The sequence below is a fragment of the Mobula birostris genome, chromosome 10 (genome assembly GCF_030028105.1).
Source record: "Mobula birostris isolate sMobBir1 chromosome 10, sMobBir1.hap1, whole genome shotgun sequence".
Lineage (NCBI taxonomy): Eukaryota > Metazoa > Chordata > Chondrichthyes > Myliobatiformes > Myliobatidae > Mobula > Mobula birostris.
Genome location: NC_092379.1, coordinates 617,391 through 636,971, shown reverse-complemented (window position 1 = coordinate 636,971; position 19,581 = coordinate 617,391). Strand labels below are relative to the sequence as shown.

The 19,581-nt window shown below is 45.4% G+C and overlaps 1 protein-coding gene across 2 annotated transcripts in view; it reads left to right on the top strand.

Moving 5' to 3' along the window:
• Positions 1-19,581, top strand: part of axl (AXL receptor tyrosine kinase) — a 189,314-nt gene that overhangs the window by 76,728 nt on the left and 93,005 nt on the right. For both annotated transcript variants that reach the window (XM_072269785.1, XM_072269784.1), the window contains exons 6-7: positions 6,356-6,471; positions 12,967-13,150. In XM_072269785.1, coding sequence (XP_072125886.1) covers positions 6,356-6,471; positions 12,967-13,150 — 300 coding nt within the window. The remainder of the gene's footprint in view (positions 1-6,355; positions 6,472-12,966; positions 13,151-19,581) is intronic.

Here is a 19,581-nt window from a genome sequence, read left to right as displayed (position 1 = left end):
AAGTTGATGAAATGGATTGGAGTGCAGAATTCAATCATCTCCCTGGGCCTCACTAAATAGAAGCCAAGCTAAACTGCAGTCCCACATCTTTTAAAACTGTACACATCTTGGATCCCATCTTGCATCATCGTAACTGATGGGTCCCAGATCTCACAATACTTTATTACAGATCACCATGGAATTTCCATTTGACATTTGAGTGTAGAAAGAATGAAGTAACAACATTTCTTTCACTGTAAAGAATCTGATTTGTTCTTGCGTGAGTTTTCCATGCCGTGTGTACACTCCAATGAGGCCCAGTTGCTTTAAACTCTCCAAGTGGTTCTCCTCTCTGCCAGTGGCTGAGGGCCACGTGTCATCTTCCCTCAGAACCTGTTCTCGTTTATTCTGTTGACGTATTCTCCCCTTAACAATCTCACGTTCCATTCCTTGGTCTCCTCTCCTGTGCTCTTCCTCCTTTTTTGTCTCTCTGCTCTCTTTTTCACTCTCAGTCTCTCTTTGCCTCCCTTTCTCATTCTTTCCTCTTCTCTCTTTATCCCCATCTCTGTTTTCTCTTTCTACTGAATCATTTTTACTCTTTGTCCCTTTTCTCTTGCTTTGTATTTTCTATTTTCTCTTTTACTTTTACCTTTGTTCTATTTCTATCTATTTTCCCTTTCTCTCCCCCCTCCATCTCTATTTATCTCTCATTCCCTTTCTTTTGTGTTCTCTGTCTCTCTTTCTCCCTTCCCTGTTTGTTTCTCTATTGAAGACCTTTGCCCACCCCTTCCTCCCAAGTAATTTCACTATTCAGCTAGCACCCCTTTCACTCAACAGCTAGAGAATTGAGGGTTCAAAGCCTGCTCCAAGGAGCTGAATTCATCCCTACTTGCATTTGAAAGAGACATATGACAATGAGTGAGGAAGATCTCTTCACTATCCTGGCCAATGGTCCCTCAACCTCTGCCTCACTGCTGTTTGGGAAGGATTGCTGAATACAATAGACAATAGACAATAGGTGCAGAAGTAGACCATTCGGCCCTTCGAGCCTGCACCGCCATTCTGAGATCATGGCTGATCATCTACTATCAATACCCGGTTCCTGCCTTGTCCCCATAACCCTTGATTCCCCTATCCATAAGATACCTATCTAGCTCCTTCTTGAAAGCATCCAGAGAATTGGCCTCCACTGCCTTGTGAGGCAGCACGTTCCACACCTCCACAACTCTCTGGGAGAAGAAGTTCCTCCTCAACTCTGTCCTAAACGACCCACCCCTTATTCTTAAACCATGCCTTCTGGTACTGGACTCTCCCAGCATCTGGAACATATTTCCTGCCTCTATCTTGTCCAATCCCTTAATAATCTTATATGTCTCAATCAGATCCCCCCCTCAATCTCCTTAATTCCAGTGTGTACAAGCCCAGTCTCTCTAACCTCTCTGCGTAAGACAGTCTGGACATCCCAGGAATTAACCTAGTGAACCTACGCTGCACCTCCTCCACAGCCAGGATGTCGTTCCTTAACCCTGGAGACCAAAACTGCACACAATACTCCAGGTGTGGTCTCACCAGGGCCCTGTACAAATACAAAAGGATTTCCTTGCTCTTGTACTCAATTCCCTTTATAATAAAGGCCAACATTCCATTAGCCTTCTTCACTGCCTGCTGCACTTGCTCATTCACCTTCAGAGACTGATGAACAAGTACTCCTAGATCTCTTTGTATTTCTCCCTTACCTAACTCCATACCGTTCAGATAATAATCTGCCTTCCTGTTCTTGCTCCCAAAGTGAATAACCTCACACTTATTCACATTAAACACCATCTGCCAAGTTTCTGCCCACTCACCCAGCCTATCCAAGTCACCTTGAATTCTCCTAACATCCTCATCACATGTCACACTGCCACGCAGCTTAGTATCATCAGCAAACTTGCTGATGTTATTCACAATGCCTTCCTCTAAATCATTGACATAAATCGCAAACAGCTGAGGTCCCAATACCGAGCCCTGTGGCACCCCACTAGTCACCACCTGCCATTCCGAGAAACACCCATTCACTGCTACCCTTTGCTTTCTATCTGCCAACCAGTTTTATGTCCATGTCAATATCCTCCCCCCAATGCCTTGAGCTCTGATTTTGCCCACCAATCTCCTATGTGGTACCTTATCAAATGCCTTCTGAAAGTCAAGGTACACCACATCCACTCGATCTCCCGCGTCTATCTTCCTGGTTACATCCTTGAAAAACTCCAATAGATTAGTCAAGCATGATTTGCCCTTGGTAAATCTATGCTGGCTTGGCCCAATCCTATCACTGCTATCAAGATATGCAGCTATTTCATCTTTAATAATGGACTCTAGCACTTTCCCCACTACTGATGTTAGGCTATCAGGGCGATAGTTCTCTGTTTTCTCCCTCCCTCCTTTCTTAAAAAGTGGGATAACATTAGCCATTCACCAATCCTCAGGAACTAATCCTGAATCTAAGGAGCATTGGAAAATGATCACCAATGCATCCGCAATTTCCAGAGTCACCTCCTTTAGTACCCTAGGATGCAGACCATCTGGACCTGGGGATTTGTTAGCCTTCAGTCCCATCAGTCTACTCATCACCGTTTCCTTCCTAATGTCAATCTGTTTCAGTTCCTCTGTTACCCTATGTCCTTGGCCCATCCATACATCTGGGAGATTGCTTGTGTCTTCCCTAGTGAAGACAGATCCAAAGTACTTATTAAATTTGTCTGCCATTTCTCTGTTTCCCATAACAATTTCTCCCAATTCATTCTTCAAGGGCCCAACATTGTTCTTAACTATCTTCCTTCTCTTCACATACCTAAAAAAACTTTTGCTATCCTCCTTTATATTCCAAGCTAGCTTGCATTCATACCTCATTTTTTTCTCCCCATATTGCCTTTTCAGTTAAGTTCTGTTGCTCCTTAAAAATTTCCCAATCATCCGTCTTCCCACTCACCTTAGCTCTGTTATACTTTTTTAATGCTATGCTATCTCTGACTTACTTTGTCAACCACTGTGGCCTTTGAATCCTTCCTTCTCCGGGGGATGAACTGATTTTGCACCTTGTGCATTATTCCCAAGAATACCTGCCATTGCTGTTCCACTGTCTTTTCTGCTAGGATATCCGACCAGTCAACTTTGGCCAGCTCCTCCCTCATGGCTCCATAGTCTCCTTTGTTCAACTGCAATACTGACACTTCTGATCTGTCCTTATCCCTCTCAACTTGCAGATAAAAACTTAGCGTATTATGGTCACTACCTCCTAATGGCTCCTTTACTTCAAGATCCCTTATCAAATCCTGTTCATTGCACAACACTAAATCCAGAATAGCCTTATCCCTGGTCGGCTCTCGTACAAGCTGCTCCAAAAATGCATCCCGTAGGCACTCTACAAACTCCCTATCCTGGGGTCCAGTACCAACCTGATTTTCCCAGTTCACCTGCATGTTGAAATCCCCCATAACTACTGCGATATTTCCTTTGCCACATGCCATTGTTAACTCCCTATTCAACCTGCACCCAATATCCATGCTACTGTTTGGGGGCCTGTAGATAACACCTATTAGGGTCTTTTTGCCCTTACTGTTCCTGAGTTCTATCCACACTGACTCTACTCCTCCTGATTCTATGTCCCCCCTTGCAAGGGACTGAATCTCATTCCTCACCAACAGGGCTACCCCACCCCCTCTGCCCGCCTTTCTGTCCCTTCGATAGCACGTATACCCTTGTACATTCAATTCCCAGATCTGATCCCCCTGCAGCCATGTCTCTGTTATCCCAACAACATCATAGTTACCCATTCGCACCTGAGCTTCAAGCTCATCCGCCTTATTTCTGACACCTCGCGCATTCAGATATAGAATTTTTAACCCATTTCTCCTCTCTCTGTTTAAATTGCTACCTGTTGTGCATAACCCAGCTCCCCGAACTCTCACCGGGCTATACACCCCTTGAATTTTGTTGTCCTTCTTAAATTTACTTACTCTTTCTGCACATTTAACTCCATGCTCCGTCAGACCATCCCTCTGCACATGTATCCTCCTTATCACTCGTTCTGCCTCACCTTTCTCTGCTTCACACTTAATATTCCGGAACCGTGTAGTCCCCACCTGTCCTTTATACTTCATCTCGCTATCCTCTCTCACCTTCTGGATCCCTGCCCCCTGCAAATTTAGTTTAAGCCCCCCCAAGCAGCACTAGCAAACTTTCCTGCAAGAATGTTAGTACCCCTCCAGTCCAGGTGTAAACGGTCCCGTCGGAACAGATCCCACCTTCCCTGGAACAAAGCCCAATTATCTAAAAACCTGAGGCCCTCCCTCCTGCACCATCCTCTCAGCCACGTATTGATCTGTATAATCCTTCTGTTCCTCGCCTCACTCGCACGTGGCACAGGTAGCAATCCTGAGATTGTGACCCTGGAGGTCTTGCCCTTCAGCTTCGCACCCTGAACTCACTACGCAAGACCCCCTCACTCTTCCTACCCACGTCGTTGGTCCCTACATGGACCACAACATCTGGATTCTTGCCCTCCCTCTCGAGAATAACCTGCACCCGATCTGAGATTTCCCGGACCCCGGCACCAGGGAGGCAACATACCATCCGAGACTCCCGATCTCCCCCAAAAAATCTCCTATCTGCCCCCTGACTATAGAATCCCCTATCACTACCGCTGTCCTCTCTTCCCTCGTCCCCTTCTGAGTCGAGGGTCCAACCTCAGTGCCAGAGACAGGACCACTGCAACTTGTTCCTGGTACGTCATCCCCACCAACAGTATCCAAAATGGTATACTTATTGTTGATGGGAATGGCCACAGGGGTGCTCTGCTCTCTCTGCCTGCTCCCCCTCCATCTCCTGACAGTCACCCAGTTGCCTACCTCCCGTATTTTCGGTGTGACTACCTCCCGATAACTCTTATCTATCTCTGTCTCTGCCTCCCGAATGATCCGTAGTTCTTCCAGCTCCAGCTCCAATTCCCTAACTCACTCTGATAGGAGCTGCAGCTGGATGCACCTACTGCAGGTGTGATCATCAGGGACAACTGCGTTGACCCTGACCTCCCACATACTGCATACGGAGCACACCACTGCTCTAACTATCTCCCCCATTACCTGATCCCAGATTAATCAGAATAAATGAAAAAGTACCTACCCACCTTACCTTTTTTCCTCAGCAAGCACGTACTCAGGCTCACTGATTACCTCTCACCGAAGACCCCCTTACGCCAAAGCCCACTGAGCCAAAGCCCAGCACTCTGCTCCCGCGCACTCCGCTGCCCACACCGACGCTGCCTGTGCCTGAAAGTGGGTCTCTTTTTAAACTCCGCGCTCGCCGCTGACGTCACCCACGCCTGCGCAGTTTTACCTTCCTCAGGTAACGCCTAGGCAGTCCCGATCTTCCTCGGCCTACCTACAACAGCCGATCCTCCAATCTCCAAACTCTGTGTCGCTGTAATTTGCCCCTAGTGTGGGTGAGGGGTGGAATCTGGGGGGAGTTGGGTATGTTAATTGTCTGCAGTAATATTCCCCCAGTGTGTGTGAGGGGTGGAATCTGGGGAGAATAAAATGCGATTAACGTGGGATTAGCTTAACCAGGTGAATGGTTGGAATGGAAGCAGCGGGCCGCAGGGCCTGTTCGATTGCTCTCTGATTCTTTCTAATCCTCTCAATGATCCGTGGAATTTGGTAAATTGTACCTGGAGCTCCTTACTGCCCCCATCTCCCAATCCCTCTGGAGGACAAGCTATTGTAAAACTTTAAGATGAAGGAGACCTTAAACCATGGGAGTAAAATTAGAGCATTTGACCATCATCTCTACTGTGCGCCTCCACTCCCCAAATCTAGAGTGCTCAGTGGGTGAATGCTCCACCCAGTGTGGAACCACAATAAAAGGACAGCGCAAAAGGCCATTCGACATAGTGCATCTATGCTGCTGTGGAAGAAAGTGGGGCAGAGATTTCTAAGTTTCTAATGGCTTCCCTGTGCAGGGGGTTTACTAGCTCTGAAGTAATGCCCTTTTGTTCGAAATACCCAACATGAAGAACTTGTTCTCTCCGGTCACCTGTTTACTTGTGATATGTTATCTTTAACACACAAGTTAGCACAGGCCAGATCTGTACAACTGTCTCTGTAGAGGGGTGCAGGTCTCTCTCACTGGTCTCTAGGGAGGCTGGCTCTGGGTTCACCCATAGGGTGTGGCTGCTGTCAGAGGGCACCCAGAAGACCGGTTGGATAGGTGGCTTCAGTAGGACTTTTGCGAGTGCGGAGCATTTGAACCATAGCTGCAGTGAAAGAAGTCAAGGCCGGAAGTGAGGCTTATTGTGAATTAATGGTGATGGTTCAGTGATTGATTTCCTCTCTCCCAGTTCTACCAGATCAGCCAGAAAATGTGACGGTGACATTTGTCAGCTCGCAGGCTTTGGGCATCTCCTGGAAGGCTGGATTAAGTGGCTCTGTCCCACTCACTTCCTGCTCAGTCCAGGTAAGGTCACCAGGCATTCACATACATTTCACATTCTCCATCTTTCTCTCATAGTCATAGAGTCATAGAAAAGTACAGCATAAAAACAGGCCCTTCAGCCCACCTAGTCCATACTGAATCATTTAAAGTGCCTACTCCCATCAACCTACTCTGGGACCATAGCCCCACATACCCTTCCCATCCACGTACCTATCCAAACTTCCCTTAAATGTTGAAATCGAGCTCGCTTGCACCACTTGTGCTGGCAGCTCATTCCACACTCTCATGACCCCCTGAGTGAAGAGGTTTCCCATCATGTTCCCCCTAAACTTTTCACCTTTCAGCCTTAACCCGTGACCTCTGGTTGTAGTCCCACCCAACCTCAGTGGAAAGAGACTGCCTGCACTCACCCTATCTATACCTCTCATAATTTTGTACACCTCTATCAGATCTCCTCTCAGTCTTCTACGTTCCAAGGAATAAATTCCTAACCTATTGAATCTTTCCTTTTAACTCAGGTCCTCCAGACCTGGCAACATCTTTGTAAATTTTCTCTGCACTCTTTCAACCTTGTGTACATTTTTCCTGTAGGTAGGTGACCAAAACTGCACACAATATTCCAAATTAGGCTTCACCAATATCTTATACAACTTCAGCATAACATCCTATCTATTGTATTCAGTACTTTGATTTATGAAGGCCAATGTGCCAAAAACTTTCTTTATGACCCTAGCAACCGTGTGACTCCACTTTCAGTGAATTATAGACCTGTATTCCCAGCTCTCTTTGTTGTACTACATTCCTCAGTGCTCTACCGTTCCCTGTGTAAGACCTACACTGGTGGGTCCTCCTGAAGTGCCACATCTCGCACTTGTCTGCATTAAATTCCATATGCCATTTTTCAGCTCATTTTTCCAGCTGGTCCAGATCTGGCTGCAAGCCATGATAGCCTTCCTCTCATTCCACTATACCCCCAAACTTGGTGTCATCTGCTAATTTGCTGATCCAGTTATATGCACACCTGTGGTGTTTCAGTCTCTGGGGTCAATGATCATTCACCCTTGACCCTTCCATAGACCAAGTTATTGCTTTACCATAATCTCTTTGAGGATTAAATGGCTGTTGGTCAAAGGGACCAGATTACTAAAGGCCAATAGACAGGTGCTGCAAGCAGTTAGGGGAGTAAACGTGTGAGGGACTTTATTCGACATGGATTTGAATACAGGAAAAGGGAGGTGTAACTGCATTGGGATATAACCTTGGTGAAATGAAAAGTCAAGTTTTGAATGACTGCACCCCTCCACAGATGCTGCCTGATCTGCTGAGTTCCTCCAGTAGCTTTGTTTGTTTTGCTTCGGATTGTGTCTCCTTGGTGGGACTGTACCTGACAAAGTTTGAGCTGAAATTTATTGTCTTAGACGTGCATTGTCAGAGGGTATAACTTACTTACTCTCTGCCCATTATGCCGCTGGCATTTAGGGCAGCAATGAAGGTCCTCCATCTCTGTCTGTCCATACAGTCACACACAGATATGGAAGTTCTCTTCATTGCTGTTTCCATAACAATTTTATTTTACCAGTCAAAGTAGATGGCCCTGAGCTGAACCCCTGAAGCTGGAGGATTAGTGGACCGATCTTAGTTTGGCCTCTACCCTTTGACCTGCTTGGCATGTTTACCAAGAACCAAAGCACACAGGGAATAAATGCCACATAAATTGTCTTGCAGCAGCATCAGCAACACTGAGTATCATAAACGCACGCGTGAAGACGTAGCTCCTCAGATCCCTTTGAAATCTTTCCCCTCTCAGCTTCAATCAGAATCAGGTTTAATAACACTGACTTATGTCATGAAATTTGTTGTTTTGTGGCAGCATTGATGAGCAGTGTATTAAAACACAATAAATTACGATAAGAAACATATAAATAAATTAAATTAGCAATGCAAAAAGAGAATAAAAATAGTGAGGTAGTCTTCATGGGTCATGGTGCATTCAGAAATCTGATGGTGGGAGTGGAGGGGGACAAGAAGTTGTTCCTAAAACGTTAAGTGTAGGTCTTCAGTCTCCTATACCTCCTCTCTGATAGTGATAATGACCCGGGTGATGGGCTCTTTAACGATGGATGCTGACATTTTTGAGGCATCGCCTTTTGAAGCTTAAACATATACCTTCCCTTTCCCTGGATGAAGACTTCTTATCTATGTCTGTAATGATTTTATACACCTCTATATAGTCACCCCTCAGTCTCCTATGTGTCTCAGAATAAAGAAATAGCCTGCCCAAGTTCTCCTTAAAGCTCAGGCCCTCAAGTCCTGGCAATAATTTCATAAATCTTCTCCACAAATGTGGCTTTGTCTTAATATTGAAGCCCAAAGTCTGAGTTTGTGACAACGCAGCACCTTGCAGCACTGCGCATGCTCTACCAGGCAAGACCGGGTCTATTCAAGCCATCCTTATCCTGGAGCTTGATAATTCTTGAACATGGTTCAGTACAGTAAGGGTGTTTGTAGGCTCCAGAAGAGATGGGATTGTGTTGAGGGATATATCCGCTGTGGAGCAGCCTATTTTCTCCTCTACAAGCATCTGACCCACTGGAATCTCATGGAAGCATGCAGAGAAGTCTTCTGTGAACTACTGGAAGTTTTTCTGCAGTCTCGATTAAAAGAGTCACCTTGACACAAAGAAATTAGGGTAGAGAATTCTATTTGGGCAGAGAAAATGATTCAAGGATGTTCTCAAGGTCTTCTTGGAGAAATAGAACATTCCCACTGATTCCTAAATCTCTACCCCAAGATGCTCAAAGGAGTATGAGGGAGGTACTGAGAAGCTCCAGTGGGAGTACCAAGACACACTGCACAGACACCCTGCCTGACCACCCCAGCATCTGACTCCTGTCCCTGCTCCGGCCGAGTCTGTGGGTGCCACTTTGACTTCATCAGCCACCTCAGAACCCATGAAATCAGAGTGGAATCAATTCCAAGGGACTTCCCAAGACAAAGAAGGACAACTTGTAAAATTGATCGGAAAAGAATTGCCCAAACAATTCCGTGAGGTTCTGGTAGAGATTTACATAGCACAGCATTTTATCAATGGTGCTTCTGAGGTTGGCAGTAGGCTGGATTTGTGGAATCATCTCTTTCACTTCCCAGTTCTCTGGTTTCAGAATGAGTCTGTTCTTCCATTCATTGACTTCTCAACAACACTTTACGCAATTCATTAGGGCAGCTTGGGGGAACCAGGGTAACCTGAGTTAAATGTCTTGACTGAACAAGACCAGTGGTCATGGGGTCATATAGCTGGACCAGAGGTTTATGGTTCATTACCATACTGCACAGAGGGAGCCCATGGGCTCATGATGAGATCTTGCAATCTCCACACAGACAGCATCAGAGGCCAGCGTTGAACCTGGGTCACTTGAGCTATGATGTAGCAGCTCCACTGGCTGAATCACTGTGCCATCTATACTCTCCCTGTCACCTAGGTGGTGAATGTCACAGGAACCTGGACTTCTCTTTGCCTCAGTAAAGCAGCCAGCAGAAACAAAGACATCATTCAACCAGAACATTCTTCTCCCCTTTCCCATCAGACAAAAGTCTGAAAACTGTACCAGCAGGTTTAAGGACAGCTTTGGTCCCATTGACTTGACTATTATTATTTGGAAGTTGTTGGCCCGAGCAGCTGTGGAGGCCAAGTCATTGGATGTATTTAAGGCAGAGATAGATAAGTTCTTGATTAGCCAGGACATCAAAGGGTATGGGGAGAAGGTAGGGGAGTGGGAATGACTGGAAGAATTGGATCAGCCCATGATTGAATGGCGGAGCAGACTCAATGGGCCTAATGGCCTACTTCTGCTCCTATACCTTATGGTCTTACGGACTCTTAAATGGGCCTCCTATTTGATAAGTTGAACTCTTGGCCTCAAATCAACTCAAAGTTCAAAGTTTCAAAGTACATTTATTATCAAAGTACATATATGTCACCATATACAATCCTGAAATTCGCTTTCTTGTGGGTGTACTCAACAGATCCATAATAGAATAATAATAACAGAATGAATGAAAGACCGCATCAACTTGGGTGCTCAACCAGTGTGTAAAAGACAAAAAAACTGTGTAAATACAAGAACAAAAAAATAATAACAATAAATAAGGAATGAATATCGAGAACATGAGATGAAGAATCCTTGAAAGTGAGTCCACAGGTTGTGGGAATAATTTAATAATGGAGCAAATGAAGTTCAGTGAAGTTACCCCCTTTGGTTCAAGAGTCTGATGGTTAGAGGTAGTAACTGTTCCTGAACCTGGATGTGGGCCCTAAGGCTCTTGTGTCTTCTTCCTGATGGCAGCAATGAGAAGAGAGCATGTCTGGGACGATGGGGCTTCCTGATGCTGGATGCCGCTTTCCTGGGATGGCACTCTGTGTAAACGTGCTGATTGGTGGGGAGGGCTTTACCCATTATAGACCACATTATGATCTTGCACTTTATCTTTCACTGGCACTGCACTTATTCGGTACCTTTTCCACTTTCTATTCTGCATTGTTCTTGTTTTACCTTATTCTTCCTCAATACACTGTGTAGTGACTTGATCTGTGTGATCAGTATGTAAGAAAAGCTTTTCACTGTATCGTGGCACATGTGACACTAATAACCCAATTCCAATTCCAAAATAAAAAGAGGTTGGGGTAAGATACCCTTTACAATAGTTCTCCAAGAGCAGGGAGGTGCTTGGACATGAAAGGTTTCTAGAAATGGCCAAATGGAGGCAAGTGGTTTGAGCTTAGCAAGGGGTCTTGGGCTGTATGGATGAGATGGGTTGAATGGCCTGTTTCTGAGTAACCCAGTGGTGGGTTAACTGCCAGTCTGAGACTCATGCCTCTGGAAGCATCACTCAGCAGGAGTTGTCTCTTCAGTGGGCCTGAGCAGAAAATGTGCTGATTACTAAACAAACACAAAACAATACAAAGTCCTGACGAAGGGTCTCGGCCCAAAACGTGGACTGTACCTCTTCCTAGAGATGCTGCCTGGCCTGCTGCGTTCACCAGCAACTTTGATGTGTGTTGCTTGAAAGCTGGGTGTTCCTGCTGGCTGTGAAGAAAGGGCAGAGGGTATCTGACTGGGTGAGTTTGGGCTATGAAGAGGGTGCAGAGGGTATCTGACTGGGTGAGTTTGAGCTGTGAAGAGGGTGCAGAGGCGGGTATCTGACTGGGTGAGTTTGGGCTGTGAAGAGGGTGCACAGGCGGGTATCTGACTGGGTGAGTTTGGGCTGTGAAGAGGGTGCAGAGGGTATCTGACAGGGTGAGTTTGGGCTATGAAGAGGGTGCAGAGGGTATCTGACTGGGTGAGTTTGGGCTGTGAAGAGGATGCAGAGGGTATCTGACTGGGTGAGTTTGGGCTGTGAAGAGGGTGCAGAGGTGGGTATCTGACAGGGTGAGTTTGGGCTGTGAAGAGGGTGCAGAGGGTATCTGACTGGGTGAGTTTGGGCTGTGAAGAGGGTGCAGAGGCGGGTATCTGACAGGGTGAGTTTGGGCTGTGAAGAGGATGCAGAGGGTATCTGACTGGGTGAGTTTGGGCTGTGAAGAGGGTGAAGAGGGTATCTGACAGGGTGAGTTTGGGCTGTGAAGAGTGTGATGAGGGTATCTGACTGGGTAATAGGTTTCCTTCTGTGTTATAAAAATTCAATGAATAATGAAGAAGATCGTTGTATGTTGAAGCCTCCTGGAGTTTCTCCTGTCCTTGCGCTGCCCAGCACATCTACAATGCCAGTGGCTACATTTCATTGGGAGATTTGGTATGTCACCGAAGCCTCACAGATACCTACAGATGTACCACGGAGAGTGCGCTGGATGATTGCATCACTACCTGGCGTGAAGACTCCAATGGACAGTGTCGCAAGAGGCTTCAGAGGTTCGCGGATTCGGTCAGCTCTGTCACTGGCACGTCTTCCAGAAATCGGCATCCTCACCGTCTGACACATGCCCTTGACTCATTGCTGCAAGATGCACACTCAAAGTTTTAGGAACAGCATCTTCATCTCCACCATTAAATTTCTGAACAGTCCATGGTCACTACTTCGCTATCTCTCCTTTTCTTTATTATTCACGTGTAACTGATGGTAATATTGTTGCCTTGCTCTGTATTGGTAACACAAACAACATACGATCAGTGAAAATAAACCTGATTCACTTGTAAATGGCATCTTAAAACCACTGACCGCCAGCCAAATTCTTTGTGAGGTACTGCAGCACAGTGGTGGGAGAAGTGCTGGAGAGGAGCGGAACGGTTTCACTGGAGACAGGCGGGTAAGGCTGTGTTTCGATTTCCTCGGAGTCTTTTTCGACACATAGAACTTTTGTTTACTCGGCTAAGGGGATGCAACGTTTGTGTGAGCACATTCCTTATCCTGAGTAACCACTTCTGTATTTTCAGAGTGGCGACATGATGTAGCAAGGGCTTGATTGTGCAGACAAATCCTTTAACTCAGATGATCTTCTGGCTGTTCCTGTTTCTTTCCTCCCAGACCAACCAATCCAGGGGCAATGCTAGCCAGGAGGTCTACTTTGAGGAAGTCGCTGTTCCACCGTTCAGCCACGTTATTCGAGGATTGATGCCGTACTCAGAGTTCAGTATCCACCTGTTCTGCAGTACTGGGATCGGACGCTCACGCTGGAGTGACTGCGTGACGGCCGCGACAATCGAGGGAGGTGAGGGCACTTTCAGTGTGGTGTTGCTTTACGGTGGTTCACCTCATTTAGATTCAGATTTATTTATCACATGTACATCGAAACTTATGGTGTAATGCATCATCACACACAAAATGCTGCACGAACAGCAGGCAAGGCAGCATCAATGGAAAAGAGTACAGTCGATGTTTTTGGCCGAGACCCTGCAGTCCTGACGAACGGTTTCAGCCTGAAACATCGACTACGCTGTTTTCCATAGATGCTGCCTGGCCTGCTGAGTTCCTCCAGCACTTTGTGTGTGTTGCTTGGATTCACTGCATCTGCAGATTTTCTCCTGTTGATGAAATGCTTCATTTTGTTAGCAACCAACATACATTGTGCTGGGGGCAGCCTGCAAGTGTTGCCAGGCATTCTGGAAGCAACATAACATGTCCAATGTGCTCGGCAGAATAATCCTGTCTCACACACACACACACACACACACACGCACACACACTCTCACACACACACTCAAACTTTTCTCCAATGAGACTCGCAATCCTCCATTACTGAATAACATTGTATTGAAAAAGGTTTTAAACCCAGCAGTCATCTCAGATAGAATTAAGTGCCATCAAATGTAGTCAAATTCCATCCATTAATGTTTACCCTCAGCATAATTTACCCTCAGCCTTTGTTTATGGGATCTTGCTGTGCTCAAAGTTTTTACTCAAATCACACACTGACAAAACAAAGGCCTACAATTAAACAGTCTTTCATGTTTCGCAGCTGATGAAATAGTTCCAAAACTGGTATTGAAATTTGAAAAATGTGGCAGCCAATTTGAAACGAGACTTGGAAGAGCAAATCTGCAGAGAGATAGCAGGCAACTGCAGGAAACATAAAGTTGTGGTGGTAGGGGATTTTAATTTTCCATACATTGATTGGGACTCCCATACTGTTAGGGGTCTAGATGGTTTAGAGTTTGTAAAATGTGTTCAGGAAAGTTTTCTAAATCAATATATAGAGGGACCAACTAGAGGGAATGCAATATTGGATCTCCTGTTAGGAAACTAATTAGGGCAAGTGACAGAAGTCTGTGTAGGGGAGCACTTTGGTTCCAGTGATCATAACACCATTAGTTTCAATTTGATCATGGACAAGGATAGATCTGGTCCTAGGGTTGAGGTTCTGAACTGGAAGAAGGCCAAATTTGAAGAAATGAGAAAGGATCTAAAAAGTGTGGATTGGGACAGGTTGTTCTCTGGCAAAGATGTGATTGGTAGGTGGGAAGCCTTCAAAGGGGAAATTTTGAGAGTGCAGAGTTTGTATGTTCCTGTCAGGATTAAAGGCAAATTGAATAGGAATAAGGAACCTTGGTTCTCAAGGGATATTGCAACTCTGATAAAGAAGAAGAGGGAGTTGTATGAAATGGATAGGAAACAGGGGATAAATCAGGTGCTTGAGGAGTATAAGAAGTGCAAGAAAATACTTAAGAAAGAAATCAGGAGGGCTAAAAGAAGACATGAGGTTGCCTTGGCAGTCAAAGTGAAGGATAATCCAAAGAGCTTTTACAAGTATATTAAGAGCAAAAGGATTGTAAGGGATAAAATTGGTCCTCTTGAAGATCAGAGTGGTCGGCTTTGTGCGGAACCAAAGGAAATGGGAGAGATCTTAAATAGGTTTTTTGCGTCTGTATTTACTAAGGAAGCTGGCATGAAATCTATGGAATTGAGGGAATCAAGTAGTGAGACCATGGAAACTGTACAGATTGAAAAGGAGGAGGTGCTTGCTGTCTTGAGGAAAATTAAAGTGGATAAATCCCCGGGACCTGACAGAGTGTTCCCTTGGAACTTGAAGGAGACTAGTGTTGAAAATGCGGGAGCCCTGGCAGAAATATTTAAAATGTCGCTGTCTACGGGTGAAGTGCCGGAGGATTGGAGAGTGGCTCATGTTGTTCCATTGTTTAAAAAAGGATCGAAAAGTAATCCGGGAAATTATAGGCCGGTGAGTTTAACGTCAGTAGTAGCTAAGTTATTGGAGGGAGTACTAAGAGACAGAATCTACAAGCATTTGGATAGACAGGGGCTTATTAGGGAGAGTCAACATGGCTTTGTGTGTGGTAGGTCATGTTTGACCAATCTGTTGGAGTTTTTCGAGGAGGTTACCAGGAAAGTGGATGAAGGGAAGGCAGTGGATATTGTCTACATGGACTTCAGTAAGGCCTTTGACAAGGTCCCGCATGGGAGGTTAGTTAGGAAAATTCAGTCGCTAGCTATACATGGAGAGGTGGTAAATTGGATTAGACATTGGCTCGATGGAAGAAGCCAGAGAGTGGTGGTAGAGAATTGCTCCTCTGAGTGGAGGCCTGTGACTAGTAGTGTGCCACAGGGATCAGTGCTGGGTCCATTGTTATTTGTCATCTATATCAATGATCTGGATGATAATGTGGTAAATTGGATCAGCAAGTTTGCTGATGATACAAAGATTGGAGGTGTAGTAGACAGTGAGGAAGGTTTTCAGAGCCTGCAGAGGGACTTGGACCAGCTGGAAAAATGGGCTGAAAAATGGCAGATGGAGTTTAATACTGACAAGTGTGAGGTATTGCAGGTTGGAAGGACAAACCAACGTAGAACATACAGGGTTAATGGTAAGGCACTGAGGAGTGCAGTGGAACAGAGGGATCTGGGAATACAGATAAAAAATTCCCTAAAAGTGTCATCACAGGTAGATAGGGTCGTAAAGAGAGCTTTTGGTACATTGGCCTTTATTAATCAAAGTATTGAGTATAAGAGCTGGAATGTTATGATGAGGTTGTATAAGGCATTGGTGAGGCCGAATCTGGAGTATTGTGTTCAGTTTTGATCACCAAATTACAGGAAGGATATAAATAAGGCTGAAAGAGTGCAGAGAAGGTTTACAAGGATGTGCCGGGACTTGAGAAACTCAGTTACAGAGAAAGGTTGAATAGGTTAGGACTTTATTCCCTGAATGAGGGGAGATTTGATAGAGATATATAAAATTATGATGGGTATAGATAGAGTGAATGCAAGCAGGCTTTTTCCACTGAGGCAAGGGGAGAAAAAAACCAGAGGACATGAGTTTAGGGTGAGGGGGGAAAAGTTTAAAGGGAACATCAGGGGGGGCTTCTTCACACAGAGAGTGGTGGGAGTATGGAATGAGCTGCCAGACGAGGTGGTAAATGCGGGTTCTTTTTCAACATTTAAGAATAAATTGGACAGATACATGGATGGGAGGTGTATGGAGGGATATGGTCTGTGTGCAGGTCAGTGGGACTAGGCAGAAAATGGTTCGGCACAGCCAAGAAGGGCCAAAGGGCCTGTTTCTGTGCTGTAGTTTCTATGGTTCTCTGGTTCTATGGCAGAAAATGAGCAAAAATCTGCTTTTGAGATGCTGTTTGGACAATCGAGGGCAATGTCCCAGCTGAGGGCCACACTTTAATATTTCATCAGCAAGTGAATGCCTCAGCGACCCCATACTGCTTCCCTGGAATATGTCCTGTTCAAGCCTCCAGTGGAGTGGGGCTTGACCGTCGGACCTCCTGACACTGAGGTGGATGGGCTACTGAGCTAACTTAGAAGCGAGTACTCCAGTGACCATTAAGTTATCTTGTAGCCCAGACATGAGCATTGTTTCCATTCATATTCGTTTCCCCTCCCCTTCGATTGCTCTAGAGCTGAAGCACGCTGGTCCCCACCTGGACCTCAGGAGCACATTTCTACACCTTTACAAAGGTGTGCTCATTACCGACCTCGTAACCGCATACTTAAATCACAACGTCCACAATTTTACTTGCTTGACACATCAGCCTGATCACCTCTGTGACAGCCAGAGTATAGTGAGCCAATCTTGTATTCAGGCCAAGAGGTCGGGGGTTTGAATCCCTGAACCTCTCACCCACTGAACAATGGAGGTGGTTTAACTTGCGACTAAAAGGTACGGAGGTGGTTTAACTTGCGACTAAAAGGTACGGAGGTGGTCACCACTGCAGAGCCCTACATTGGGTCACTGTCTCTCTCCAGTGTTTGGTGAAGCTTCACTTGAACTTCAGATGCTTTGCTGAGAGATCTACTACCCGGCTGCTTCCTCAGACAGACATGGATCACATGATGTCAGAGGTTACTATGGGAGCTGTTGCTCTGAAACTCTGAGAAATTAACCTACTAACTTGCACGCCTTTGTGATGTGGGGCCCTTGGGGGAAAATCATGTGGTCACAAGGAGAACGAACATGCGAACTCCACACAGTGAGCACAGGAGGTCAGGATTAAACCTGGAGATATGAGACAGCAGCTCTGCCAGTCTACCCCCTTGCTGCCTCATCTTCGACTTAGTGTGATTAAAACATTCTTCCTCTGCTCTCCTCCCATCTGCCGTTCATCAGAGTGACAGGGAGGAGCGGTAGCTGTGTGCCTCTGTGACGGAAGTTTGTAACCCACGGCCCAAGAATAGTGAGAACTGAGTTCCGACATCAACAACACTGCTGATGAACTTTAACTCTCTAAATGTCTGAAACTTCAATATTGATTGTGCAGTTTGAGTCTCTAGAACTTACAAAATGCTTAGATAAAAACTGAGAACGCTGGAGAAAATCATCAGGTCAGATTGCAGATGTTAGGAGAGAAACAGAGAGGATGTTTCAGACTGACAACCTTCTACAGAAGGAAGATTTTTTAAAAAGTTGCTGGAAATACAAAACAAAATATTGAAAACATTCAGCTGGCCCGAAAATTTGTGCAGGGTTTGACAGGCTGGAAGTTTCTGAGTGGTTGAGGGGTCTAGAAACAGGACTCAGAATGAAGATTTAGGCTGGTGATGAGGAGAAATTGCTTCACTCCAGTGGGAGGTGGTTGAATCCTTGTAATTCTCTCGTCCATGAGGTGCAGGATATAGCAATAGTTGGTGGAAATGTCATTGAAGAGAGAAGATAAGTATATGCATAAAAGATATTTACGAGACTATAAGCCAAACGCGGACAGATATGACGAGCTTGCTGGGACTGGATGAGATGGGCCAATGAGTTGTCTCCATGCTGTAAGACAGGGAGATTGTGGGTCTTGAACCCACAGCTTCCTAACACATTGTGCGAGTAACCCAAAACCCAGTGGGATATGTGGATGAGAATGAGACACACAAGAGTGCAGATTCTGGAATCGGGAGCAACACCCAAAGTGCTGGAGAAACAAACAGACCAGGGAGCAGCGATGGAAGGGTCACGCAGAATGTTGGAAGGACACAACAGGTCAGGGAATAGGGATGGAAAGGTCACACGGAATGTTGGAGGGACACAACAGATCAGGGAATAGGGATGGAAGGGTCACACAGAATACTGGAGGGACAACAAGTTGGGGGGCAGTGATGGAGTGAAATGAACAGGTGATGTTTCAAGTGAAGATCCTTAAGAAATGGATAACTGATCTTTCGAGTTGAGACTCTTCACCTGGACTGTTAGTAAAGTGGGAATCCGGGTTACTTTATCTGTGGGCCTTACAAACCCATTCAAAACCAACTGAATCTCACCTTGTGCTGAATTGGTACGGGTGATGTGGAGATGCTAGTACTGAAGGATCAGGAAGCTATTGGCAGCTGGATTCTGTAATTTGAAGCACTAATGGAGCGTAAGTTTTTCTGTGACCCAGCCTGCCTGATGCGACTGCAGTAGGAAGGTGTGTAGATCAGCTTTCACTGTGTTACTGGTGCTATTAACAACACACAAACATCCCAGTGACACGTGCCTGCTGCTAACACAGCTCAGCATTAAACCCTCAGGAATTTCATTGAATCAGCAACAGGAAGTATTCTAGTTGGGTGGAATTGTGCATCTGGGATCTGAGTTATTCTTGGATGCAAGCCAGGTGAGAAGGTACTATGTTTAATTCTGATAGGTTCTTGATTCATATCCTCGTCTCGACATTGGTAATACAGAGGAACGTAATGTTAAGCTGTTTGGAGGAAAGTGTAAAGGTAGTTTATTTACACAGAGCGTGGTGGGTATGTGGAACATGCTGTGAGGTGGTGGTAGAGGCAGATACATTAGAGACATTTAAGAGACCTTTAGGTAGGCACATGGATGATAGAAAAATGGAAAGCTCTGTCAGAGAGGATGGTTAGATAAACTTACAGTCGGTTAAAAGGTTGCATAACGTCGTGTGCAGAAATGTTCAATGTTCTATCTTTCTCAGAGAATGTTAATGGAGGCAGTAACTATTCATGTCATCGTTTCCTTCTCATAAAGGCAGAGAAAACCCACTAAGTAGTCATAGTCATAGTCATAGTCCTACTTTATTGATCCCGGGGGAAATTGGTTTTTGTTACAGTTGCACCATAAATAATTAAATAGTAATAAACCATAAATAATTAAATAGTAATATGTAAATTATGCCAGGAAATAAGTCCAGGACCAGCCTATTGGCTCAGGGTGTCTGACCCTCCAAGGGAGGAGTTGTAAAGTTT